At 44.8% G+C, this 27183-nt stretch overlaps 1 protein-coding gene across 1 annotated transcript in view; it reads left to right on the top strand.

Annotated features, from left to right (window-relative positions):
* The window catches only part of Itgad (integrin subunit alpha D), a 30166-nt gene continuing 2983 nt past the window's right edge, over positions 1–27183 (top strand). The window contains exons 1-29 of the mRNA XM_047533969.1: positions 1–31; positions 2061–2166; positions 4421–4524; positions 4662–4732; positions 4855–4969; positions 8267–8397; positions 9989–10134; positions 12823–12976; positions 13062–13212; positions 13396–13469; positions 14621–14750; positions 14840–14982; positions 15162–15302; positions 15394–15603; positions 16391–16521; positions 16644–16801; positions 17951–18105; positions 18341–18469; positions 19619–19692; positions 19920–20061; positions 22014–22130; positions 22244–22323; positions 22424–22507; positions 25266–25344; positions 25505–25612; positions 25724–25801; positions 26001–26114; positions 26246–26347; positions 26610–26720. Of these exons, the coding sequence (XP_047389925.1) occupies positions 1–31; positions 2061–2166; positions 4421–4524; positions 4662–4732; positions 4855–4969; positions 8267–8397; positions 9989–10134; positions 12823–12976; positions 13062–13212; positions 13396–13469; positions 14621–14750; positions 14840–14982; positions 15162–15302; positions 15394–15603; positions 16391–16521; positions 16644–16801; positions 17951–18105; positions 18341–18469; positions 19619–19692; positions 19920–20061; positions 22014–22130; positions 22244–22323; positions 22424–22507; positions 25266–25344; positions 25505–25612; positions 25724–25801; positions 26001–26114; positions 26246–26347; positions 26610–26720 (3369 nt within the window). The remainder of the gene's footprint in view (positions 32–2060; positions 2167–4420; positions 4525–4661; positions 4733–4854; positions 4970–8266; positions 8398–9988; positions 10135–12822; positions 12977–13061; positions 13213–13395; positions 13470–14620; positions 14751–14839; positions 14983–15161; positions 15303–15393; positions 15604–16390; positions 16522–16643; positions 16802–17950; positions 18106–18340; positions 18470–19618; positions 19693–19919; positions 20062–22013; positions 22131–22243; positions 22324–22423; positions 22508–25265; positions 25345–25504; positions 25613–25723; positions 25802–26000; positions 26115–26245; positions 26348–26609; positions 26721–27183) is intronic.

Here is a 27183-nt window from a genome sequence, read left to right as displayed (position 1 = left end):
ATGGCTTTCCGAATTCTGCTCCTCCTGAGTGGTGAGATGGGGGCTTTCAGGACTGGGGAGAAGCTTTGTGGGGCTGTGTGTGTCTCCTGTAGGTTGTCTGGGGCTGGTGGTCAGTTCTTAGAGTTTGCATGAGTTGTGAAGGCAGGTGAGAGGTATAGTGTCAGAGTCTGGTTTGGGAGGAGGGATGGCTTAGAATTTGGAGAGATATGACTTGAACAAAGGTGAAGGGAGATGGGATTATGAATTATGCTCAGTGGAGAATGAACATCTCTTCAGATGGCCACATTCTCCAAGGTCTTTCTGCTCCTCATTCATGGAGGCCCTGGTGTGGTTGCTGTGGAGGGAGAGAAGTCTACCCCAGCATAGTCCTGGGAGAGAAGGGCCATAGAAACCACCAGGGAGGTGGTTTCAATACTACCTTTCTGGGCCTGAATTTCCCCCAAGTCCTGATTTCAGGCATGTTATCCTGCTGCGAGTACAGTACACAATTTGAAACTGCCAGGACCATATTTGTATGTCATTTAAAAAGAGATCTCACACCAAAACTCAAGATTTCCATGTTCTACTTAGAAATTGAAAGGCTTGATAGCTCTTGGTACTAGATCCTGGTAATGGCTTCCCCCTTTTAGAAAAGGTGCAAGTTCTAAAGGTCCATCATTCCTTGGTGCTCACTTCTACTCACTTCACTTACTGAAGTTACCTGCCTAGTCCATGAGGCAGTCAACTCTGCCCCCTTGACATCTTCCCACTTGTCACACATTAAGAGCTTCTTTCAGGCTCAGAAACAGAATAACTTGAAGAAGGAAGGTATAGTGTGTGTGACTCTTTTGCATGTGGCCATAGTAGGGTCCTGACTCCCTAAACACTTGATCTCTTCCCAGAATCCCAGCTCAGGTGTTTGTCACCACCTAGCCAGATACTCAACCCTCCTAGAATTCCCCTATTCTTGGGAGTGGAATTGACTCCTCAATCCAGAGACAACTGGAAATTCTAGAGGAATGAGAAAGAAAGATGGCCGCTTGGGAGTAAGAAAAAGAAACAACCCATGATGTAGGGGTCACCTCCTGATGTTTTGGAGCTTAGCCACCAGTAAAGAGATTGTGACCAGTCGAGGATCAGGAGAGCAAACTGGGATCCTGGCTGTGCCAGTGACTTGTGCTGTTCCAAATCAGAGAACAAATAGTAATTGGACAGCTGTGAAAGGCCAGGAGCTATACCAAGCACTGAAAAACAAGAAAAATATTTTCCTCATGTGCCTCCAAGACAGGGGACATGAGAAACACAAAATTATGTATAATTAATTACAAGCTTCTAAGTCTGTTCCCCAGTTCTTGGGGTCTCTGTGTAATGAGAAGATGGGACAGGACCGTCTTTATGGAGGCTGCCTATATGCCTTGGAGCAGTCCCTGGTACAATTTTACTGATGTCCCTTTTACTTTCAGAAGGTCCCAGATTAGACAATAAATTTTATGGTCACATTTTTTTTTCTTAAAAAACACTTTTTAGTTGTCAATGGACATAATACCTTTATTTTTTAAAATTTATTTTATATTTTAATTTTTATGTAGTGTTGAGGATCAAACCTAGCGCCTTACATGTGCCAGGCAAGTGCTCCACCACTGAGCCACACCTCCAGTCCTGATCACCTTATTTTTAAGGGACAGTCTTGATCTAACACATGAGGAGACAACTGGCCTAATTTGCCTTTTAAGTAATTTTGAGGGGGTATTTCCCTGGATCATTGCCCTTTGCTTTGAGGTTTGATTATTTTTGATATAGGGAGAGGGATGGGAACCATACAAATGGCAAATCAGTAGACACAGTGGAAGGAGTGACTTGGTCCTCCTGGGAAGGTGAGAATCAAGGTTGGTGTGAGGTGGGATATCAAGAGGACAGGGAGAGGGCTGGGGAGATAGCTCAGCTGGTAGAGTGCTTGCCTTGCAAGCACAAGGCCCTGAGTTCAATCCCCAGTACCGCAAAAAAAAAAAAAAAGAGGACAGGGAGAGAGAGAATGGGGCTTTTCAGATCACCTCCAAGACCCTGCTACCTGTGTTCCTCAGTCCTGCCTTCTTATCATGGATTCAACCTGGATGTGGAAGAGCCCATAGTCTTCAGTGTGGACGCAGCTGGTTTTGGGCAGACTGTGGTGCAGTTTGGTGGATCTCGGTAGGTCCTGCTCACTTCCTCACCCCCACTCCCATTGGGTCCTGTAGGAAGATGGCTGCCTGTGCCACCCTAAGAGATGTCCTGGAGGAAAGGTGGCCTGGGAGAGAAGTCTTTCCATGTCTCTTGTGAGGCCTCTAACACCACCATGTATATTATCACGATCCCAGAAAGGGCCACAAAACTAGGAAAGATCCATCCTTGCGAGGAAAACCTTGAACATGCTCTCCAGATAGGGTAGGTTCTTGGTGAGCAACTGTACAGCGCCCACACTCATTAAACTTGGGGGTTCGATGTTCTGATCTCAGGTTCTTGAAATTCTTAATGATTTTATTTTTGTATATATATATTTTCTAAGTGAAGACTGATGGGAGGATGGAGATATGCTAGGGGTTTAGGGTCTTAGCTCATGAGCAGTCCACCTCCCACCATCTCCCTGGAAAGGAATCTCAGCTGCTGGCTCCTCTACCCCTGTCCAGTAACAGCTGCTGCCCTCCTCCCCTTGAGTTGGACAAGGTCAGGATCAGGTGCATTCACCTAGTAAGTATCCTAGAGCTTGAGGGAGTATGACACTAAATAGAATGTAAGAGAGAGAGAGAGTGGGGAGAGAGAACAGAAAAATGGATAAAGCTCTCCTCAACCCCAAGATGCCCCACATTTTTATCTTGCATTGGGATTCACAAATAATGTACTATCCCTGCCTCCAGGAACTCACATTTTCTTGTTCTCCTGGGTCTCTTGGGGACCCAAGGAGTTGAAGTCACCATGTGATACAGGTGTAACAAAAGCATGGGAAAGTCAGGAAGGGAGAGAGCAAACCCAGGAGGGGAATTCCAGGGAGCTGCACAGAGGAGGTGGTGTTGGCTAAGAGTCAGAGAAGACAGGGTTTCAGTTGGCCAACAAGGAGTTATAGAGGTCACTGGGTTCTAAATGAACGTCCCTCCCCCTTCCTCACTCAGCCACCAGACTGGGAGATAGAAGCAAGTTTCAGGTGCCAGGTACTGGGATTTTGTTTATTTATTTTGAAATGTAATGCATATAACAAAGTGCATAAATCTGAAGGGTTCAACTCCCTTTTATGCATGTGTATACTTGGGTAACTACCACTGAGATCTGGCCTCCCCTGGTCCTGTCCCTCCTGGTCACTCAACAAATCCAAACTATTCCAGCTACCATCACCATCAAATTGTTTTCAGACCCTATTAATGAAAAGGGAATTGATTACTATTTACCAATATTTGCATTAAACAATGTAAATAATAAAATAATTGTTAACATTCTAATTACTACAAAGTTACTACAAAGTTCCTGGCTTCTATTGAGTTATAATCTAAATATTGAAAAAATTGAGTGTACCTGTAAGGAATGGGCTGGATAAAGAAAACACATGCAGGTTGATAGTTTACACTAAATGCTTGTTCTCCATTTATGCCAGCAGTTTGGGATCCCAAGCTGCTACCCCTCTAGCCATCTGTTTAGGTTTTCATCCACAAAGTTTTAGACATCCCATGAATCATCATGTACAGGAATTGTGACTTTCTGTAAAGAAATAGCTCTTCTGAAGGAACCCTTAAATGTCCATTTAACTAAACTTTGCTCAGTTCTCCTCTGGGTAGGGAGGTTGTTGGTAGTGATAAAATGTGTCCAAATTTTAAAAAAAAAATCCTTCTTAGGGAGTTTTGCAAATAAAATATTTGCATTTATATGATGATAGATGTAGATATGGATTCTGATACAGGGTCTGTAGATGGTACACCCAATTCAAATTTTTTACATTATGTTTAAATTAGTTCAGTTGTTTAAAAAAATCAACTATTTGTTTTGAAAATTTGTGGTTTCATGAAATTGTTGCATTTAACTTGAGGTGATTATTTTTAGGGTGGTTCAAAATGATAGCATCTCAGAAACATCATGTACTTACCGGTGATTGGGAAATGCCAGTTTTATTTTCAGATAGTTTTCCTGGGGCGGGGTTGGTGTTGAGGAGGTAAATGTTTTAAATGTTGAAAACATTTATATATCCAAAAACACACAAATATTTTTATGTGTGCCTATGGAAAAACAAACAAAAACCCCAGCATGGTCCTTAGTATTTGTGAGTTAAACTTAGGCCTTGATTTCTGAACTGCTTCTCAAGAAGCAAATACCAAGAACTTCCCTCACAAAGTCTCACTTCCTCTTTGAAAGATACTTCCTTGCTACCAAAGTGCCCTATTCCCATACCTCCTCCTACTGTATGTCATGATTGTGCCTCCAGGCTTGTGGTGGGAGCCCCCCTGGAGGTGGTGGCCATCAACCAAACAGGACAGTTATATGACTGTACGTGTATCACCGGCACGTGCCAACCCATCTCATTACACAGTGAGTGACTTGACCCTGGTATTGGGACCCTCAACTCTCCTAGACCCAAACATCTCCCCTCAGCAACTTCCAGCCTAGACTCTCCCCCTAAGTGAAGGTATGCTGTTGAGTGTAACCATGTGTATCTGTCCTCTCAGTCGCACCAGAGGCTGTGAACATGTCCTTGGGCCTGTCGCTGGCAGCCTCCAGGAATGGCTCCTGGCTGCTGGTGAGTTGCCCTGGGTCACAGAAGGGTCTTGAAGGGAGCAACAGGGGCTGGGGGAGGCTGGGGCAGAGAGGAGGGAAGAGGAGGGGGACTGCAGACTACTGTTCACAGGTCTTTATCTCCAGGCCTGTGGTCCGACTGTGCACAGAGCTTGTGGGGAGAACATGTATGCAAAAGGCTCCTGCCTCCTTTTGGGCTCCCATATGCAGATCATCCGGACAGTCCCAGGTGCCCTGCCAGGTAGGTCTCTTGGAGACAGGGATTTTCTGGAGACACATGCTGGCATTGAGGAGTGTGTGGAGCATGAGACTTTTAATCCCCTGTGCCCATGTTCCTCTTCTGGAGGACTGTGTATGGCTGAGCAGAGCCTCAGCAAGCCCAAGAGGTAGACTGAGACCATGTTCTGGCCTGGCAAGGAGGGCAGGAGCCCTCAGCTGTTAGAGTGGTAAAAGGTCTGACGAAGGCAGAGAAGCCTATGCATTGGCTGTGGGAGGTATGAGTGTCTTACAATTGCCGACAGGTGGATGGACACTTCTTGAATTTCAGAGAAAAGACCTTAGATGGTGCAAACATGCAGTAAGAATGAGAAAGTCATGAAGGAGGCAGTTCTGGATGGTTCGCTGTTGCACTGCTAAGATTCTCCAAACGAACTCTTCCTCTGTAAGAGGAGCAAATGTTAGAGTTGCGAGAAGTGTGATGCACAATTTTGTCAGTGTCAATGTCTTCCACAGAGTGGGGCCTTGGACATGACAGCAACATCTCTCTGAGAGTCAGTCTGCATAATGGTCATACCCAAGTTTAAGTTTTCCATGTCTATGGGTAATAGCTTCATTTTCCCTGCTTCAGTTTCCTCACTGGTGAAATGATGCTTAATAATTATGGTGATTATGGGGCTGGGGTCATGGCTCAGTGGTGGATCACTTGCCTAGTATGTGTGTAGGTACAGTAAGAGGAGCAGGAAATATTGTGAGAAAGTTTGCTACAGACCTGGTCTGATAAAGGACAAGGTCCTCAGCACCACACAAATAAATAAATAAAATTATTTTAAAAACCACGGTGATTATAAACATTAAAGGATTTAATATGTATAAGGTTCTTAGATCCCTGCCTGGCACGTATTAAATATGCAGTAGCTCCTGTGACTAATCTTCTGCCTGAGGACTCTGTTTTGGACTAAGAGGAAGATACAGATAAACTTCCTCATCTGTGGTATGATTAGGGATTCCATTATCTACTCAGCATGCTGCCTGAGAACACTGTCTTAGATTAGAGAAGCCAGGCATGATGGGTTTTTAGCCAAAAATTGAGCAACAGAAGAAATATACCAAGACCAAATTGTGAGAGCAGAATCTGTACAGGAGACAGAGAGAATGGCAGGGGGTGTCCAGGGAACCTTGGGGAGAGGGACTATGTACAGTTTGAGTTGTCTGTGAAGTTAGGGATAGGTGATGTGGCATTTAAGCATGAGGAAATAGCTGTCTTCTCACAGATGTCTCTGGAACTCAGGGTGTGAGATGGTGCCTGATGAAACTGAACACTGGAGTATAAACCTGGCACAGACCAGGCAGGTTTGGGTAGAGATAGAAAGGACTGAGGTCCACTGAGTACGACCAGAGCACCAGGAAGTTCTCAGTACCTGGTAGACATCACCTTATTACATCCTCACAAGATCGCTGGGTGGCAGACTAGATGATTTCCATTTAACCAATTAAAACAGAGATTCAGAGAGATGAGTTCCCACCAATAGAAAGAGGCAGAGCCCAGAGCTTGTGTCAACCTTGCTGACAGGTTTACTCCTTCTTCAAAAGGTGCTCAGCTCCATCCAGGCACCTACTGTTGGAAGCCCTGTGGATACAGTAAGAGGAACAGGAAATAGAAGAGCTATTGTGAGAAAGATTGCTACAGACCTGGTCTGATGAAGGACAAGGGTGATGATTTTGTGATGCTCCTGCGAAAGTTGGAAACAAATGCCAGATGTGACTGCCCAAATGTGGGTGAAGGGGTGGGGCACCTGAGGGATTCTCAGCTTGCTATAGTCAATGATTTTCTAGTCATTGAAGAAGCAGGAAAGGAAGTGATCTTTACTTCTCCCCGACACCCTTAAAGCACCAGCTAGTGAAGCATGGGGGTGGGGAGAGATGAAAAGACTTTTTTTGAGTGGTGGGCAGGAGGCAGTTACTGCGGCTCTGTAAACACGCTTCACACCTCAGTGCTGTGGTGGCCTGCTCTCCCAACACCCTGGGAGTGACACAGGATGTGGGTGCTGGTACACACCGGACATAAACCCCTGCATGAATGTATGACAATCTAAAATGTCCTATTTGTGTGTGTGTGTGGCATGTCTTTCCTGTTAGTGTGAGCTCCACTAGAGCACAGATGGTATCTTTTAAAGCTATGATCTCAAGGTCAGATTTCCCCAGAAATAGGTTCTAAGATTCATTGTTTTTTCTTTTTTTGGGAGGGTGGGGGCTTAAGGTTCATTTGGGAATGTTCTGGAGAGCAATACCTGTGAGAGCATGAAGGAAGCAGGACTGGGCTGAGAACTGAAGGAGAATGGTACAGTCCCTACATAGGCCTTGGCCCACCTGTGGAGAGCTTGGATGAGGTTGTCCCCAGGCGCAGGAGGGTGTAACCCCAGGCAAGGCCTCTGTGATTCTTGGGAAGGGACCCAGCTGAGAGTCATTGGCAGCCTTGTAACTGGAAAGGAGTCTTGAAGGGGGATGGGCCTGGGGGCACATGCCAGGATCCACTGAAGGTGTATCTAAGAGGCTTTGAAAATGCCCAGCACACAGCAATGGCATTAATAACAGCAATCCTCCTGGGTGCGGTGACACATGCTCGTAATCCCAGCAGCTCAAGAGGCTGAGACAGGAGGATCTCGAATTCAAAGCCAGCCTCAGCAAAAGTGAGGCACTAGGCAACTCAGTGAGACCCTGTCTCTAAATAAAATACAAAATAGGGCTGGGGATGTGACTCAGTGGTTGAGTACCCCTGAGTTCAATTCCAGTACTCAAAACAAAATGAAACAAAAATAACAGCAATCAGTGCAGAGTGCCTGGTCCTATCTTATATACCTTATTAATTAGTTTTATTCTTGCAATTGTCCAATGTAGTGGGTACTATTTACAGATGGGAAAACAGGAAGCCCAGAGAGATGAATAACCAACTAATAAGCAGCAGGGCTGGGATGCAAGACCCGGCACCCTGGCTCCAGAATGTGCGCTTTGAACCACTTTGCTAAACTGCCTCCCCACATTCTCTAATGGCATCCCTAGAGCATGTGTTTAATAAGTATTTGTTGACTGAAAGAATGTGGAGTCCTGTCCTCTCTTTCCTCCTCCCCTTTTCCAGGTCTTGTGGAAGGAGGGGAGCAATAGGGGCTACACTGAGAGGAGAAGAAACTGGAGCAACAGATTTGGGTCTCTTCTGAGGAGGGGTCAGAAACTGGGTGGGAATGCCACCTCTGACCCCTGACTCTGTGGGTAGGGATTACAGGGGTCTGCACAGGCATCTTTGATTCCTCTTCCCTCCCTGCAGAGTGTTCAAATCAAGAGGTGGACGTTGTCTTCCTGATTGATGGTTCTGGCAGCATTGATGAAAGTGACTTTAACCAGATGAAGGATTTTGTCAGAGCTGTGATGGACCAGTTTAAGGGCACCAACACTCTGGTAAATACTGGGCTCTAAGACCTGCTGGGGGAGTAAAACAGACCTAGGAAGTGGACCTGGCATTGCTGGGGGTGGGTTGGTTCATGTGCCATGATAAGGCTAGGGCCAGGGTCAAGGTCCCAGTGCTGGGCCAATTTGAGCTCTGACCCATGGCATTTAAAATGTATCTGCATACCATGTGTTGTTTAAAAAATACAAGAATGAGATCCTAACTAGAATAAGATATGCTCCATGCATGTATAATATGTCGAAATACACTGTGCTGTCATGTATATCTAAAAAGAACAAAGAAAAAAAGAAAAAGAAATGAAAGGAAGCCGGGTACAAAGGTGCACACTTGTAATCCCAGTGACTTGAGAGGCTGAGACAGGAGCATCAAGCTCTAGGTCAACCTTGGCAACTTAGACAGACCCTAAACAACTTAGTGAGACTGACTCAAAAATAAAAACTGAAAAACAACTGGGGATGTAGCTTAGTGGTAAAATACCTCTGGGCTCAATTCCTAGTGCTAACAAACAAACACAGAACAAGAAACAAACATTTAAAGCATGTGAAAATAAATTGTGAGCTGTGCATGGTGGCATGTGTCTATAATCCCAGCCACTCGGGAGGCTAAGGAAGGAGGACTGCAAGTTTGGGGCCAGGCTGGGCAATTTAGAAAGGCCCTGTTTCAAAATAAAATTGAATAAGGGCTGTAAATGTAGCTTAGTGGTAGAGTGATCACCATGTGAGAGGCCCACATATAAATAAAGGAAATAAAATAAAACAAAAATAATTTTGCTGTGAAGTCTGGCTGAAGGTAATTCAGCCAAGTGAGTGATGATTTCCTCATTGTTTTCTGTGTTACTCATGACTCCTTTATTACTTTTCAGTTACTAATCTGTATGTTTGTATGTACAAATTCTTGGGAAGAGAGGAAATACCTAAATTGATTTTGTAAGGTCGGATGCGTGTGGCCGAAATAGTCAGACCAAAAGCAGCTAAACAAGGCTTTATTGGGCTTTGGTCCTCGGCCAAGATTCACCAGTCCTCGGGGCGAAAGGCCAGGGTGGAGGGGCGGGAAATCTGCGGCTCCGGCTGGCCCGGGCCTTTATAGTCCGGAATTGGCTGGGGTCCCGCTGAGTGACAAGTGGGAGCGAGGCCCATTAGGGTTCATCTGCCAGCATGATTGGTTGTTCTTTGGCGGGCTGCCTGATGTTCCACGGCGCATGCGCGGATTGTCTGTGCCCAGCTCCCCTCTCGTCCATCTGCCTGAATCCAAACCTAACAGACTTCATGTGTTGCACATTGTTTTTTTTTTTTTTTTTTTTTTAAATGTAAGTTTAACAAATATTGTCCTCGGCATGGTTATTCTTTGTAAACCATGAAAGAAGCATTATTTAGTTTTGATTTACCAGTTTTCTTCTTGTATCTTTAGACCAATCCTATCCCTTGTCCTGTGTTTCCTTATATTATTTGTAGGGCCTAAAATATATGGGGATGGTTTGTAAATCCAAAGTTTTTCCAAGATAAAAAGTCATTCCTTAAAAATAACACCAACTATAACACACAACAAGCCCTGAGCCTGGGGCCTCTGCCTTGGCCTTTGCAGTTTTCTCTGATGCAGTACTCAAACATCATGGAAACCCACTTCACCTTCAACAAATTCCGGACCAGTTTGAGCCCTCAGAAGCTGGTGGATCCCATCGTCCAACAGAAAGGCCTGACATTCACAGCCACCGGCATCCTGAAAGTGGTGTAAGCAACCCCTCTTGCCACCCCCTGGATGTGGCTGCCCTACCACTTCCTAATGCTGAGTCAGCTCAGCTCTTCTCAGGCTGCAGGAAGCTCTGAAGAAAGAGGAGTGTGGGGCTGCAGGCAGAGTCCTCCCTGGAGTGCTCCTGGCCCCTCGGTGCTGGGTTTCCCCGATATGGGACTAGACTTCTCTGTGACTGAGTTTCCTCTTTGCCTGATTCTGGAGATGCTGAGCCCTGGGAGACCACCTGGGGCATCCAGAGGCATGGGCTTTGATTCAGACACATCTGGATTCCCATCCTAGCTCCCTGCTTGCTACTTGTCTGATCTGGGAGTTACTGACTCTAACTCCTGGTAAAAGGTTAAAGTAGGCTAGACTAACAACTCTTCTGTAAGAATAAAATGAGATCCTATGTGTTAGGTGCTCAGTCCTGGGTATACAGGAGGTGCTGAATAAATGGCTGAGGTTTTTTTTTTTTTTAAATTCATTTTTATTGTAAACAAATGGGATACATCTTGTTTCTCTGTTTGTACATGAAGTAGAGGCATACCATTTGTGTAATCATACATTTACCTAGGATAATAGTTTTTGATTCATTCTGTTATCTTTTTTCTCCCCCGCACCCCTCCCACCCCTCTTATCCTTATATACAGTCCCTCCTTCCTCCATTCTTGCCCCCCTCCTACACCCCATTATGTGTCATCATCCACATTGATATCATTCGTCCTTTGGTTTTTTGAGATTGGCTTATCTCACTTAGCATGATATTCTCCAATTTCATCCATTTGCCTGCAAATGCCATAATTTTATTATTTTTTATGGCTGAGTAATATTCCATTGTGTGTGTGTGTGTGTATATATATATATATATATATACACCACAGTTTATTTATCCATTCATCAATTGAAGGGCATCTCGGTTGGTAATGGCTGAGGTTTTAATCCAGAGAATGGCACAGCCCCTCTTTACCTACCAGGCAGTGACTTTAGTGTCCATTTTGTGTCTTTCTTCCCACCAACTTCCTTCCACCTCCTCTGTCTTCATCTATGCATGCCCTGTGTTAACTGGGCATTTATTCTGTGCCTGCCCAGCACTAGAGTCAGGTGGTCCATGCTGAAAATGACTTAAAAGGTGGGGCTGGAAAGAAGAAGATGTGGTTCTTGTGGGAAGTATCCCCTGCATGCTGTCTGGGGTTGATGCTGGAATGTGGTGGGATCATCCCAAATAAGATATGCTGCAGGCAAATTTAACCTTTTTGCTTCTGGGTGGTTCTTCTGCCTTGAACACTGGCCCTTTGGAACTGGACAACCAAGAGGCAAACCAGTCACACAGGAGCATTCCCCTCCCTCAGTTCCTTCCTTAACATGCAAAGTTCTCCCAGTGGTGGGCCTGGGAGGAAAGGTAAATGAGACAGAGGTGACATGGTTCTAACCAAGTCCAGCCCCCTTCCCCATGTTCCAGAGTGCACTGCATTTCCTAGCAGTTTCCCTGCTCCCCAGAGCCAAGTTCATCTTGGGGCTGGATCAACCACTGCTGGGTCCTCCCTGACGTTACCTGTTTTTTCTTTTAAAGTGAGCAATAGATTATCTTTTATTTTTCTCATGGTATAGTTCCTTTTCATTTTAAATCAAAGACTTTTTAATATAGAATGCATGCCTATCCTAGAAAACTACAGATAAGGTAGAAATAAAAAAACATATAATTGTGTCACCAAATACATCCAAAGTCAAAGTCTGATCTATTTCCTTTTGATTTTGTTTCAGGTCATAACTGTGTACTCTATTAACACCTTTATATTATTACCACTGCTGCAATTAATGCTACTACCACCTACCGTTTACATATAAACCTGGTAGTTTGGTATTTTTTTAAAAATACAATTTACAAATAATAAAATAGAAATTCAGAAAAGTAAGACAAGTTTTATAGGTGACAGGGCTAAGGTTGTAACTTCAAAAAAACATTTTTTACATACAATGTTAAAAAATATTTTATTACATATAATTTACCTTAAAAACTATTCCATATCCTGCTTTTTCTTAAAAACATTATAATCTCTCCCATATACTCTCCATCAATACTCTTCATAAACATACTTTTTTATGTTTTAAAATGTTTTTATGACTGCAGCAGTTATACATAACCATGGGGTTCATTTTGACATAATCACACCTGTATGGAATATGATTGCCAGTAGGGTTTGTTTAAAAAAAAAAAAAACTGAATCATTTTCTTTCCTTTTTTGTTGCATGTATTCTTTTTTAAAAATTATTTATTTTTTACACACTGCATTTTTATTCATTGTACACAAATGGGGTACATCATTTCGTTTCTGTGGTTGTACATGATGTAGATTCATACCATTCGTGTAATCATACATGTACATAGGGTAATGAAGTCTGTCTCATTCCACGATTTTTCATACCCCCCCCTCATTTCCTTCTACATAATCTAAAATTCTTCCATTCTTCTCTCGCCCCACCGCCCCACCCCCATTACATATCATCATCCAAAAAACCAAAGACTGAATGTTTTCCCTGAATCATTTTCTTAATATGCCTGATAGAGTCTGCCATGTCCTGGGGTCAAAACTCCCCAGTCTCTCCAGATAAGCTTCTCGTGCTACAAATGATGTCATTTCAGAATCAATCATACCTCAGTAGAGTCATTTCCCTTTCCTTCCTGACAGGACAGAGCTATTTCATAGCAAAAATGGGGCCCGAAAAGGTGCCAAGAAGATCCTCATTGTCATCACGGATGGGCAGAAGTATAGAGACCCCCTGGAGTACAGTGATGTAATTCCCAAGGCAGAGAAAGCTGGCATCATCCGCTATGCCATTGGGGTATGGCCTCTTCTGCATTGCTCCCTCAGATTCAGCCTGGTAAAGGCCAGTGGGCTCTTCCTGCTCAGCTGTCTCTGTGCTGCAGGTGGGAGATGCTTTCCAGGAGCCCACTGCCAAGCAAGAGCTGAGCACCATTGGCTCAGTGCCCCCACAGGACCACGTGTTCAAGGTGGACAACTTTGCAGCACTTGGCAGCATCCAGAAGCAGCTGCAGGAGAAGATCTTTGCTGTTGAAGGTACTTGGGCATTGGAGTTGAAGAGGTCCCTACCCAATTGTCCCCTGCAGTCTTAACAGTGCTTTCCTCTTTACAACTAACCTCAAATTGATCCCTAGAACTTGAGTCACAGCCTATGATCTCTTCCCTCTGCTCTGAGACCTCATGATCTCATGGCTTTTTCTTTTTCCTATTACTCCACAGGAACCCAATCAAGGACAAGTAGCTCCTTTCAGCATGAGATGTCACAAGAAGGCTTCAGTTCAGTGTTCACAATGGTAAGTGCAGTGAGTACTTGATACACAGGTCTCAAGCATCAGCTCTGGGCCTGCCCTAGGCTTGGAGCTGGGACCCAAAAATAGACAAGAAAGCAAATCTGGTCCTCAAGTTCACTGTCAGATCAGGGAGAAACATCAGGCTGTGCATTCAGTACTAGGAACACAGTAGAGAAGAGGAAAGTCAAGGCTCCTGTCCTCTTGGAGGGCATATTCCAGTGGTCAGAGAGCACAGACAAAAGACTTTTGGACTGTGCTGTTGGGGTAGAAAAAGAAAAGTGTTCAGAAGAGGCCAAATGATGAAAAAGGACAAGGCTTTAGATAGAGGCAAAAGCAAGAGCAAAACTCTTGAGGCAGAGACAAAGTTACTGTGATGGAGCAGTTAGAAGGGCCAGCATAGCAGGAGCAGAGTGAGTGGGAGACAGCAAGCAAGGAGAGGGCTAGAGAAGTGGGAAAAACTAGGCAGGGCAGACCAGAGAGTTGACAATACAGCAAGACTGGTCTGAATGAAGATGTGTGTTCAAAGTATCCAGAAGGATTGATTTCAAAATAATTCGGGGTGAGCAGGAAGTGGTGGAAATGAAGCAAAGTTGGTCACTGAAGCTAGGTCAGGGGTACTTAGAGGTTCATGAAATCAAAAGTTCAAAAAAGCAATAAACTAAGTACACCGAAGAGAAAACGAGAATTGTTTCCTGAGGATGCTGAGGAATTCATCACAGAGAAGATGGTTTTGAGGCTGGCTTTTGGAGAGAGAGGAGCTGAGACTAAGGAAGGGAAGTGGCTAGGTCAAAAGTTTAGTGGGTTTCAGAACAGAGGGTAACTTCAATGGTTTGATTGGAAAGGGTCCCAGATGCCATTCTGTGGAATTGGCAGTGGTTTTGCAACAGAATGATGCCTGCACACTTGGGTTTGGGAACATTTATTGCTTGGGTAAGAGAAAGTAAGACAAGGTAGGAGACAGGAAGGGCAGGGGTGAAGGTGGGTACAATGGCAGGGGGATGGACTTAGAGATGCTAGCGGTGGGGATATAGAGGATGCTGGTGAACACTAAAGGCGAAGACTCAAAATGGTGACAGAAGTTGGGGGATGGCTTTTCCTTGGAGTAGGTGGCTTCTTGCTCTGTTCTGCTCAGCCTTGGAATCTTTTCCTCCCAGGATGGACCAGTTCTGGGAGCTGTGGGGAGCTTCAGCTGGTCTGGAGGTGCCTTCCTGTACCCCCCACGTATGAACCCCACCTTCATCAACATGTCTCAGGAGAATGTGGACATGAGGGACTCTTACCTGGGTGAGAAAAGGCTGTGGGTGGGGACAGGTGGGTGACAAACTGCTGGGAAGGGGAGAAGAAGCCTTGGTGCTGAGGCTGAGCCCCCTCAGGTTACTCCAGTGAGCTGGCCATTTGGAAAGGGGTACACAGCCTGGTCTTGGGGGCCCCTCGCCACCAGCACACCGGGAAGGTTGTCATCTTCACCCAGACATTTGGGCAATGGCGGCCGAAGGCTGAAGTCACAGGGACCCAGGTTGGTGTGGAGGAAACCAGAGTGGAAGGTGAGGGTGGACAGGGTGACTAGGGGCAGGGAAGGAGAAGGGACAGTGTGGGTGAGGGGTAGGTCCTGGTGCCTGGGAGGGGCAGGGCCTGGCCCAGAAGGGAGGTGCCTCTGGCAGGGGCAGGCAGAATGACTTCAGACTCTGCCCTCAGGTCGGCTCCTATTTTGGGGCTTCCCTCTGCTCTGTGGATATGGACAAAGATGGCAGCACCGACCTGGTCCTCATTGGGGCTCCCCATTACTATGAGCAGACCCGAGGAGGGCAGGTGTCCGTGTGCCCCATGCCCAGGGGGGTGAGTGGTGGTGGGACCTGGACTGGGTGGGGCCTGGGTGTGGGCTGCAGGATTGCCTGGAGTGGACCTGGCCCTGGTTTTTGTTCTACAGCAGAGCAGTTGGCGGTGTGAGGTCATTCTCCGTGGGGAGCAGGGCCATCCCTGGGGTCGCTTTGGAGCAGCTCTGACAGTGCTGGGGGATGTTAATGGGGACCATCTGACAGATGTGGCCATTGGGGCCCCTGGAGAGCAGGAGAACCAGGGTGCTGTTTACTTATTTCATGGAACCTCAGGACTGGACATCAGCACCTCCCACAGCCAGGTGAGAGCCCCTGTCATCAGCCTCTTGTAGTCCTCCTCCCTTTCAATGACGTAGGTTCACTGAGCACAGCCTCCTGTCACTGGCCTTAGGAGTTGTCATTTCCCTTCTTATTTTGGTTCCCTCCCCTTCCTTCCTTTTCTTTTGAAGCACAGGAGATTGAACTCAGTTCATACTCAGTTCACCTCATACATGTGGGGCAAGCATTCTACCACTGAGCTACATCCCCAGCCCAGTAGTTTATTTTCTTGAATTGCACTAGACCCAGCTAAACACAAACCATCTGTGTTTTCTTCTTTGATTCCAAACAGCCTTCAATCTGTTGTGAACAGCTTAATGGTAAGAGATCAAACCAAGAGGTCAGAGCTTTAGTGTCCTTCTGTGAAACAGGCAATGATCAAACCAGCTCCCCAGGCTTCTTGTAAAGAAAGCACAATGACTGCACTAAGCACACCATTCATCAAATATTTATGAATGATCATAACAAATGATGAATAAACCAATGGATTGGTGCTATTGTTATGATTTTATTTATTTTATTTTACTTTACTTTATTTATTAATTTAATTTAATTTTATTTTATTGTTAGCCTGTAACCAAAAGACCTCCCTTCTCTTTGGAGGTCCCTGAGGTCCTCATCCTACTTTCTTTCAACTCCTACCCCTTCATCTCTCCTTTTCAATTTCTCTATTCAGGTATGCTTTCACTACAAGCTGTTTCTAAATCTCCCTTTTCAAACCTTTGCAATCCCCTCCCTTGAATTCCACTTTTTCTTTCCCTCTATGGCTAGCGGATCACTGGCTCCCAGTTCTCCACAAGGCTCCAGTATTTTGGGCAGTCGCTAAGCGGTGGTCAGGACCTCACTCAGGATGGACTGGTGGATCTGGCTGTGGGGGCCCAGGGGCACGTGCTACTCCTCAGGTGACAACTCCCCAACATGCTACCCTTGCCTGCTGTGTTTCTGATTAACCAGTGCTGTCCCCCACCTTGGTCCCCTCTCAGAAGCCAGTGTCCTGCCCTCAGCTCCTACTTATGCCCCTCAGGAGTCTGCCTGTGTTGAAAGTGGGAGTAGCTATGAGATTCACCCCCGTGGAGGTGGCAAAGGTTGTGTACCAGTGCTGGGAAGAGATGCCCACCACCCTGGAAGCTGCAGAGGCCACAGTCTGTCTCACTATCCACAAGAGCTCACTTGACCAGTTAGGTGAGGCCCAGTCTCTCACCCCAGTAGAGGACACCAACACTATTCTTGGATTAGAATGGGCTCAAGAATCCAAATCTCATCCCCATATCTGCTCAGCTACTGATGTGTTAGAAACCTGGGTCCTTTCCCTTCCTTCTTCCCACACCCACGCTTGGGGGTTTCATCCCTAGGTATGGAGTCTGCCCACTTCTTTTTCTTGGCCTTAGTCACTGCCTTCCTCTAAGCCACCACTTCTCCTTCCTACCTACACCAAAATAAAGGCACTTTCAACCATTCCTATGTCTATTTTTGCACCCTCCCACTCATTCTTCACAGAGGAACTAGAATCATTTGATCCTAATATGCAAATCTGAACTTCTTACCCCACCTCTTAAGACCCCTTGAATCTATAAAGACCTAAATCCTTCCCTGTAATGCTCTCTCTGACTTGGTCCCTCCCTGAATCTATTCCCCCTCATTTTTTTTTCTCTTTCTCTCTCTCTCTCTCTCTTTGGTATCAGGGATTGAACTCAGGGGCCCATAACCACTGAGCCACATCCCCAGCCCTTTTTATATTTTATTTAGAGACAGGGTCTCACTGAGTTGCTTAGGGCCTACCTAAATTGCTGAGGCTGGCTTTGAAATTGTGATTCTCCTGCCTCAGCCTCCTGAGCAGCTAGGATTACAGGCATGTGCCACCATGCCTGGCTCACTAATTTCTCTATACATTTTTGGTAAATCTGCCAACCTCCCTCTCCCTTGGGACTTTAGCTACTCTTTTTGCAGTCTGAGTCATTCTCCTCTCTGTGCTTCACCCAACCCCTGTTCATACTCCAGGTTTTAGCTTAAATATGGTCCATCTAGGACAGCATTCCTGACCAAGTCTGTGTTAGCCTGCTGTCTTTGGTATCACCAGAAGATACTACTCATGCTGTGACATTATGGCCATATGACAAACATGACATATATTTGGCTCCTTTCCTGGACTGTAAGTTTTATGAGGGCAGGGGTCACATCCATATTCTTCTCCATGTGTATCCCTAGCAGTTGGTACAGTTCATGGCCCAGAGAAAGTACTCAGCAAATATTTATCACGTGAACAAATAAATGAAAACAGAATATTGTAAGTTTTCTCTCCCTTTTCTTCTTCCACTCCCTCTTTCACTTTAGGTGATGTCCAAAGCTCTATCAAGTATGATCTGGCTTTGGACCCAGGTCGTCTGATTTCTCGTGTCATTTTTGATGAGACCAAGAACTGGACTTTAACGCGAAGAAAAACCTTGGGGCTTGGGGATCACTGTGAAACTGTGAAGTTGCTTTTGCCAGTAAGGACTTTGGGTTTTGGAAAAGGGAGACGGGGCAGATTCCCAAGGCTAGCCTGTAGAATCCCTAGGAGAGGTGGGAAGGGTGAGGATACTGGGTCTGGTGAGAGGAAGGTCGGGGCAGGAGGACTTGGCTTCACAGCTTTGATGGGGTACTGTCTGGATGTAGTAGTGGAAAATCCCCAGTGGTGGAAAGTAGGAAGGATAGTGAGTTCTTGAAAACCCCATTCTCCTTCAGGACTGTGTGGAGGATGTGGTGACCCCCATCATCCTGCGCCTCAACTTCTCCCTAGTGGGAGACTCCATCTCATCCCGGCACCTTCGCCCTGTGCTGGCTGAGGGCTCACAAGACTTCTTCACGGCTTCTGTGAGTCTTTCAATGAAGTCCCAGAGATGTGATGGTTTTCTTTACTTAAGTACTCACAGTGGCTCCTAATTGCCCACCCACCACATTTCCTAGCCTCCACCTAGCTAGGAAAGCACTGCCTCATTTGGACCCTGGAACACATCCCAGTTGATTTTCTACTTTACCATGACATAAACTCTTATTCCCACTTTGCTGATCCTTCCCAACTTTTCTCCGGCTGTACCTGTGAGCCTTTGTGTTGTATCTCCAATTTGAAAAACATTTCCTCCTCTCTATCTAAAGGATCTTCTCTAGTTCTCAAAGCTCTTATATTGACTCCTTCTCTTCTTTTGGTGGGGGACGGGTACTGGGGATTGAACTCAGGAGTACTCAACCACTGAGCCACATCCCTAGCCCTATTTTGTATTTTATCTAGAGACAGGGTCTCATTAAGTTGCTTGGCCCCTTGCCATTGCTGAGGCTGGCTTTGAACTTGGGTTCCTTCTGCCTCAGCCTCCCGAGCCACTGGGATTATAGGCATGCACCACTGTGCCTGGCAACTCCTTCTCTTTTGAAAACTTGCTCTCAGCAGTTTGCACTTCTCTGGCCCCCAATTACCCCATGATCACACCATCTCAAATAGGGGAATCATAACAGCAGGGGAATTATAACAATGTGCATATTCTTTTGTGGCTATCTTGGGGATTGTATGTTCCTTGAGCACAAGAACTGCATCTAATTTGCCTGTAGTTTTCACTTCCCCCAAACTGCTAAAACCTGTCCCGTTACTGGCACTTAATGTTAGTACAAATTTGGTTTGGCACAACTGGACTTTACTGTCCTTGAAATCAAGGATCTTGTCTTATCTTTTAAAAAAATATTTTTTTTAGTTGTAGACGGACACGATACTTTTATTTATTTATTTATTTATTTTTATGCTGATGATAGAACCCAGTGCCTCACACGTGCTAAGGCAAGTGCTTTACTACTGAGTCACAATCCCAGCCCTTGTCTATTTTTATATTCCAACCTCCACTCCTTGCTGGTATCTAGTAGAGTGCTGGGTGTAGAGGCTCAGCAATTAGTCAATGGTAAAAGTATGTCCAATGAGGGGGCTGGAGAAAGATTAAGATATGGAATGAGAAGAAAAAATACACTGTTTTTCTACAGCTTCCCTTTGAGAAGAACTGTGGGCAGGATCACATCTGTGAGGGGGACCTGAGTGTCAACTTTAGCTTCTCAGGGTGAGCTCCATCTCCTTTTATTTCCAGATATTCAAGTTTCTGAGTTTACTATCCTCATAGGGTGATTAGTATTTGTGCTTTTTTTTTTGGCTGTCTAACAAAAATGATTCTGACTGGAATGTTATTGGTGCATGATTCATGAGTTCCCCCAATCCTGCTCCTGCCCCTGCTCCAATTCCAACCTATTTCCAGTGGAGTCACATTTCCAGTCTTGTCCTTCCCTTCAGCCTGCAGACCTTGATGGTGGGAAGCTCCCTGGAGCTCAATCTGATAGTGACTGTGTGGAATGAGGGAGAGGATTCCTATGGAACTGTGGTCAACTTCTACTACCCAGCAGGACTATCCTACCGACGGGTGTCAGGAACACAGGTAAACAGCTTCCTTGGGCTGTGGCTGATTGGGGTCTTGTATTAGTCCATTTTCTGTTGCCAGTAACAAGATGCCACAGACTGGGTGAGTTACAAAGAAGATGTTTATTTTGGCTCATTATTCTGGAGGTGCATGGTTGAGGGGTTACATTTGGTGATGGTCTTCTTGTTGGAAGAGTCCTAAGATGGTGTAAGTCATCGCATGGCAAGAGACAGAAAGTAAATGTGTGTATGTGTGTTGGTGTATTCTCTCTTCTGTTTCCTATAAAGCCACCAGGATGCATTTGTAGGGGTCCCACCCCAATAACTTTAAACTTAATCACTTTCCAGGTGCCCTGCCTCTAAATACCATAGTCAGATTAAGTTTTCACACTCTTGATACATTACAATGGGGATTAAATTTCAACAAAGCAACCATGGAACATTCAAACCATATCCAAACCAAAGCAGACCCCTCCACTGTCCTATACTTCCTAAGGTTATAGTAGGTTCTTTTCTCATTGCTCTGTGATCACACACACACACGCACACACACACACAGAAGTACATTAAGCCTATGTATAGTTTAAGGAATTATATTAAGCAAAAATTCATAAATTTAGCACCTGGGTCAAAAAATAAGACACTGTTAGCATTCCCAAAGCCCGATCACCATGTGCCTTACTCTATTATAATCACACCCTTTGGTGATAATCATTTCCCTGTACTTTTTAAAATAATTTTACCATTTATCAGCGTATCCCTAGATAACATTCTTCAGTTTTGATATTTGAACTTTATATGAATGGAAACATGTTGTATATACTCTTTTGTGTCTTGCTTCTTTCCCTCAATATTCTGTTTGTGAGATCCACCCATGCTATTGTATGTGGGTGTAGAACATTTTCATTGTTTTACAGAATTTCTTTGTATGAATGTACCACAATTTATGTATCCATTCTACAACTAATGACTATTTGAATTTTTTCCTGATTTTGGCCATGATTGAGTAATCAAGTATATCCTGGTGTACCTATGCATAATATTTTACACACACACACATATTCAGTTTATATATAAATTTATATATATAAATATGAATATATTCAATGAATATATACATTCAATTTTAACAAATAAAGTCACACCATTTTCAAAAGTTTTTCACTTCCATCAGCAGTATGTGAGAGGTCATATCTCTATCTACAACATTTGACATTATCAGACTTCTATCAGTCTGGTGAGCGAATAATACTGTTTCCTTGCAGTCTTAATTTGCATTATTCTAGAGAGGTTGAGAAAATTTACATATATTTCCTGGTCATTTGAATATTTTCTTTTGGAAGGTGTTCACATCTTTATCCTTTTTTTTTTTTTTTGGGGGGGGGGAGCTGGGGATCAAACCCAGGGCCTTGTGCTTACAAGGCAAGCACTCTACCGACTGAGCTATCTCCCCAGCCCCCACATCTTTATTCTATTCAACCGAGTTGCCTATATTTTTCTTATTGATTTATAAGAGCTCTTCACATATTCTGGTTATTAGTCTTATTACAGTTACATATGTTCAAATATCTCTCCCTTTGCTTGTTTTTTTTATAATGGCTTTTAATAAACAATGTCTTAATTTGTTGTTGACTTGTGTCAGTCTTTTCTTTTGTATTTAGTGTTTTTGTGTGAGTGTTAATACATACTTCACTACCCTAAGGTCATAAAAATAGTCATCTATATCATCTTTTAAAATCTTTGGTTTTGTTTTTTTCACATTTGAATCTTTAATCCAGTTGTAATTTATTTTAATGTATGGAATAGGTTAAGAGTCCAGTTTTTTCTCTTTTTTGGTATGGATCAATTTTCCTAGTACCTTTTGTTGAAAAGTCTGTCCTTTCTCCTACTGCTATGCAATGCCACCACTATCATATATCAAGATTGTACATGCATCTCGGTAACTTTTCTGAATTCATTCTCCTTATATAGAAGCAACCACATCAGCGTCCACTGCGTCTGGCATGTGAGGCAAACCCCGCTGGGAATGAAGGCCTGAGGAGCAGCAGCTGTAGCATCAACCACCCCATTTTCCGAGAGGGTACTATGGTCAGTGCTTTCCCCTAAAACCTCATCACTGTTCTCCCTTGTCCTGACCCATTCTCTTTTCTTACTCCCCCATGACCTTCCCTATACCTATTCCTTCTTTCTTCTTCTCTCAGGGCACCTTCGTAATCACATTTGATATCTCCTACAAGGCCACCCTGGGAGACAAGTTGCTTGTGAGGGCCAATGCAAGCAGGTGAGTCCAGGCCCATTATGGTGTGTCCCTCACTCTCTGGTCAGCTGGAGACTCCTCTCCTGGATTCCTTTCTAATTGGGTTTCCTTTCTCTTTCTGCAGTGAGAATAATAAGCCTGCAAGCAACAAAACTAACTTCCAGCTAGAAATCCCAGTGAAATATGCAGTGTACACAATGATCAGCAGGTACTTAATCCCTAGCCCTCCCTTAGATCTCTAACCTTCCTCCAAGCCCGTTATCTTCTGCTGCAGGCCAACCTTTTGGTGATGGGCATCTGTGTTACTCCATTTTACTATACCTGAGGCAGGGTTCTTTTAAAGAAGAGAGGTTTATTTAGCTCACAGTTTTGGATGCTTATTGTCCAAACAGTGTAGTGCCAGGTCTGGTGAGAACCCCCTTGACTGCATTGTGACCACAATTGCAGGAGTGTGTGTCAGAGGAGTGTGTGTCAGAGATCAAACCATGAGACAGGAAGCATGAGCAAGGGGGAGGGGCCAGTCTTACAACATCTCATTGGGCCCTGCCTCTTAAAGGTCCCACCACATCCCAACATTGCTCTGCTGAGGACCAAGCATCCAACACGTGAAACTTTGGAGCATAAACTCAAATCATATCTAAACTACTTCAGCATCTAAAGGGTCCCCTCTGATTCCTCCCAAGGGAATGCTTATATGGGTGGCCAGCCATTTTTGTAGTATAACATGATGGGCTATATACATTCTTGCTTTTTCTCTGATGAATTAGCCTACTGGTGGGATACACATGTACCTTATCACCATTGTTTAATTTCTCCTCTCCCTCAAAAATTCAGGCTTCTTTTAACATAAAGGCAATCCTATCCTTTGGGTCAAACATGAACATGCTTAAGTAAAGCTACTAGATTGAGATAACTGTAAGCACTCTGAATTGGGGAGCTTTTGACCAACAGGATATGGTCTGTCACCACACAGAGGAAAGGAAAGGTCATGTTTCTACAAAACTGAGAGGAGGGCAGAGGTGTGAGAAACTGTTGGGAAGGTCTCTAAAAACTCAAAGCTGAGGCAGGCCACAGGAGAAGCGAGTGTAGGGCCGCCACTGTGGATTCTGAAGGTGGGCGAAGGAGCAGGGTGGGCCAGACTGGAAGCAAAGCAAGCTACTCCACAGACTGGACTGTACTCCAGTGGGTTAAAATGGCTAAGAAGCATATACTAGTGACATGGGACAGAGCTTGCTGCTGTTGCTATTGAATTTATAGAGGAACTAGGGAGGGCGGAGGTCAAGCAGTGTAATTGTCCATCTAGGGCCACATGTGTGCTTCCCCTTCTATCCACAGGAAAATACTTATGATAAGAGCTTACGGTATATGCTTATGTCAAGCATCTTTTTTATTGTTGTGAATTTTGCATTGTTTTCATATTCATTTAATCCTCCCAATAATTGTATTGTTATCCCCATTTTTACTAACAAAAAATTAGGAGGTTAAATGACTTGCTTCCATTATTCACCAGGTAAATCACATTGGATGCCTTACAAGGACACCCTGGGAGACAGGTTGCCCATAAGGGCCAATACAAGTGGGTGAGCCCTGATGGTTTGACTCCAGGGCCTGTGCCCATGGCCATATGCTACATGCTTCTCAGAAAACTCAGGAAAGTTGGGTGACTTACTTAGATTTGAAAAGAGATTTAGAACAAGGAAATTTAAAATAAGAAAACTGAGGCATAGAGGGCAGGGGTAGGGATGGGGAGCAGAGAGGAAAGACAGCACAGTGAGAGAAAGATAAATGCTAACATTTATGGAAGACTCACAGGTGCTAGTCAGTGCTGCAACCCCCATCACCACTCTGCTACAGGTAGGTAATATTACAGGCATCCCTATTTTAGGGAGGTAAAAATCATAGGTCTCTAGAGAGGCTAAGTAGCTTGATTCAAGTTTCTTGGGTAGGAAGTGCTAGATCTAAGATGTGAACTCGGGCAGCTCCTCTGTGTTCTGAGGATAGAACTCAGGACCTTGCACGTACTAAGCAATCGCTCTACCACAGAATGTATCCCCAGACCCTATGTTCTTATCAAGCTGATAATGGGGAAATTGCTGGGACCCATAGAGCTTCTGTGTGGCTGGTTTGGCTTCTGTACTCTGGGTGCTGGCAAAAAGTGCAGGTCTTTATTCTTGACTGTTTGAGTCTACTGAGACCTTAGAGATTAAGCTCAGAGAAGGCAGAGATTGTGGCTTAACCGTTGAATCTCCAGGGCCATTCACATAGCCTGGTATATGGTAAATATTTCCTGAAAGAAGACACAAATGGAGGGATGGCTGAATGGATGAATGGATAGATGGATGAAAATCCTCCTGCAGCCTGAAACACTTATATTCCTTCTGTGGGCTTGAGTTCATTTACCATCTTCCTTCACATTTATTTTCCTTCCCCAAAATGACCATGTCTATCTTCTTTACTGCCACCCCAGAGGGGCCATTATTTTACTTTTTCTTGAGTGATCCAGCTTTCACTCCCTAGAGTCCACACAGGCTTATTTGTTCTGGCAGCAGCCTCTGCAAGCATCACCTGAGGCCAGTCATGTATCTACTAGAGAAACCAGTGTGAATGCCTTTTTCCCATAGGGAAATGCTTAGGCATTGTGAGAGGTGATGTTTAAGTTGGGTCTTTAAGTGAAAATTTCCAGAAGAGGAGTGGGTAAAGACATTCCAGGAAGAAGAAAGAGCTTGGGAAAAATCATGGGGTTGTGAAAGAGCCACAGGTGTCAAGGGAAGAGCTGGTAGTTTCGGGTGATGGGGGCAAAGGACAGTGAGGGGGGCTAAGCTGAAGCTGAACTGCAGAACTATGTGGGGACCCCTGTTATTTGTGTAAGTCATTTTCTGGGACCAACTTTGCTCTTTGCAGCAAGCTACAGGACAACTGGGGATGATCTCAGGGCCATTTTTCACCAACAGGCTTTTTCTCTCCAGACAGGAAGAGTCCACCAAGTACTTAAACTTTTCTATTTCTGATGAGAGCACCAAGAAAGAGGCAGAACATCGATACCATGTAAGAGGCTGGGGCATATTCATATCTGTCCTTCCATGGCGTGCATGAAGTTGGAAGTTGGTGGGAAAGACGAAGAAGACCCAAGGGTTATGGCTAGGAAATAAGTGGGACTTGGGAAGTGCCAGGGACTATAATGACATCTGGTCTCTATTTTCCATAGGTGAATAACCTAGGTCAGCGAGATCTGGCCATCAGCATCAATTTCTGGGTTCCCATCCTGCTGAATGGAGTGGCTGTGTGGGATGTAGTCATGATGGCCCCTTCACAGGTGCTTGGCTGTCTTTCCTCTTTCTCCAGGAACTGATCCCACAGGTGCTGCAACCCTCTTATCAAGTAAATGCTGATCCTTATGTTGCTATGTATTTTTATTGTCAACTAGAGTCTCCCCTGTGTGTCAGAGCAGGAACCTCCGCGGCACTCTGACTTCCTGACCCAGATTCCAAGGAGTTCTGTGCTGGTAAGAAAGACCCTGAACCCCCACTATTAAACCAACCCACTTTGGGGGTTACAGGGAAATGTATTGCTAGATTACAGAATCATACAGTTATCCTATAATTATTCATCTATTTCCCACCCAAATTCTACAGCCCTTATTTTGTTATGGTTTCCCCCCTAAGTGAAGACTGTCCTCAACTTCTTTCCTTTCCTGTCTCAAGGACTGTTCCATTGCTGACTGCCTGAGGTTCCACTGTGACATCCCCTCCTTCGGCATCCAGGAAGAGCTTGACTTTATCCTGAAGGGCAACCTCAGCTTCAGCTGGGTTAACCAGGTGTGTAGGCCCAAAGGCAAAGCCCCTCTCCCAGATTCACATGGTACCTGATGGGTCTGTTCATTTGCTGAACTCTGAGCTTCCCTCAGAGGTAATTCCCTAGCTCCCCTCACCCTTAAACTCTCTTGCAGACATTGCAGAAGAAGGTGTTGGTCATGAGTGTGGCTGAAATCACGTTCGACAGATCTGTGTATTCCCAGCTTCCAGGACAGGAGGCATTTTTGAGAGCCCAGGTAATAGTCAGGTAATAGTCATGTGGTAGTCAGTTGCCAGACTGGTAAGAGGCCCCTTATGCTAAATCTGTGCTTAGCTGGATGGGAGATTTGCAAGCATAGAGGGAGGAGGGCAGGACAGTTGCCCCTAAGAGTATGAGTACTCCTACATCTCACCTCTTGGAGCAGGGCCTAGGGAAGGATTGGAGGGAGCTGAAGGTTGGAGAACCCCCGGGGAGTCTGAGGCAATATGAAACCTGATGTTTTCTGATCTCCAAATCAGATGGAGACCCTACTAGAAGAATATGAGGTCTACAACCCCATCCCCCTCATCGTGGGCAGCTGTGTGGGAGGTCTGCTGCTGCTGGCTCTCATCACAGCCACGTTGTACAAGGCAAGTACTTGATCCGACTCTTAACACTACCAGCATCCAACCCCAGCCCTGTCACAGACAGGATAATATAGTGAGACTCTGACTATGATGCCAGACAAGACTAGGCACCCATTTTACCTCTAGCACTTGTTCACTGTATAATGTTAGCAAATTGCTTGATCTCTCTGAACCTGTTTCTCATTTTTTCTTTATTTTATTTATTTATATACAGTGCTGAGGATTGCACCCAGTGCCTCACACATACTAGGCAAGTGCTCTACCACTGAGCTACAGCCCCAGCCCTGTTTCTCATTTTTAAAGTCATAATAAGGCTTACGTCATAGATTGCCTGAAGTGAGGCAGAAATCAGACAAGGATATATGTATAAATCTGCATGCCTGCAGAATCTATGCTTTTCTATTCTAGATTATGTGTATAATTACTGCTCAGCAACAATAGATACTCAATATATGATAGCTGTTGT

The sequence above is a fragment of the Sciurus carolinensis genome, chromosome 18 (genome assembly GCF_902686445.1).
Source record: "Sciurus carolinensis chromosome 18, mSciCar1.2, whole genome shotgun sequence".
Taxonomy (NCBI): Eukaryota; Metazoa; Chordata; class Mammalia; order Rodentia; family Sciuridae; genus Sciurus; species Sciurus carolinensis.
This window is presented reverse-complemented; position numbering and strand designations above follow the sequence as displayed.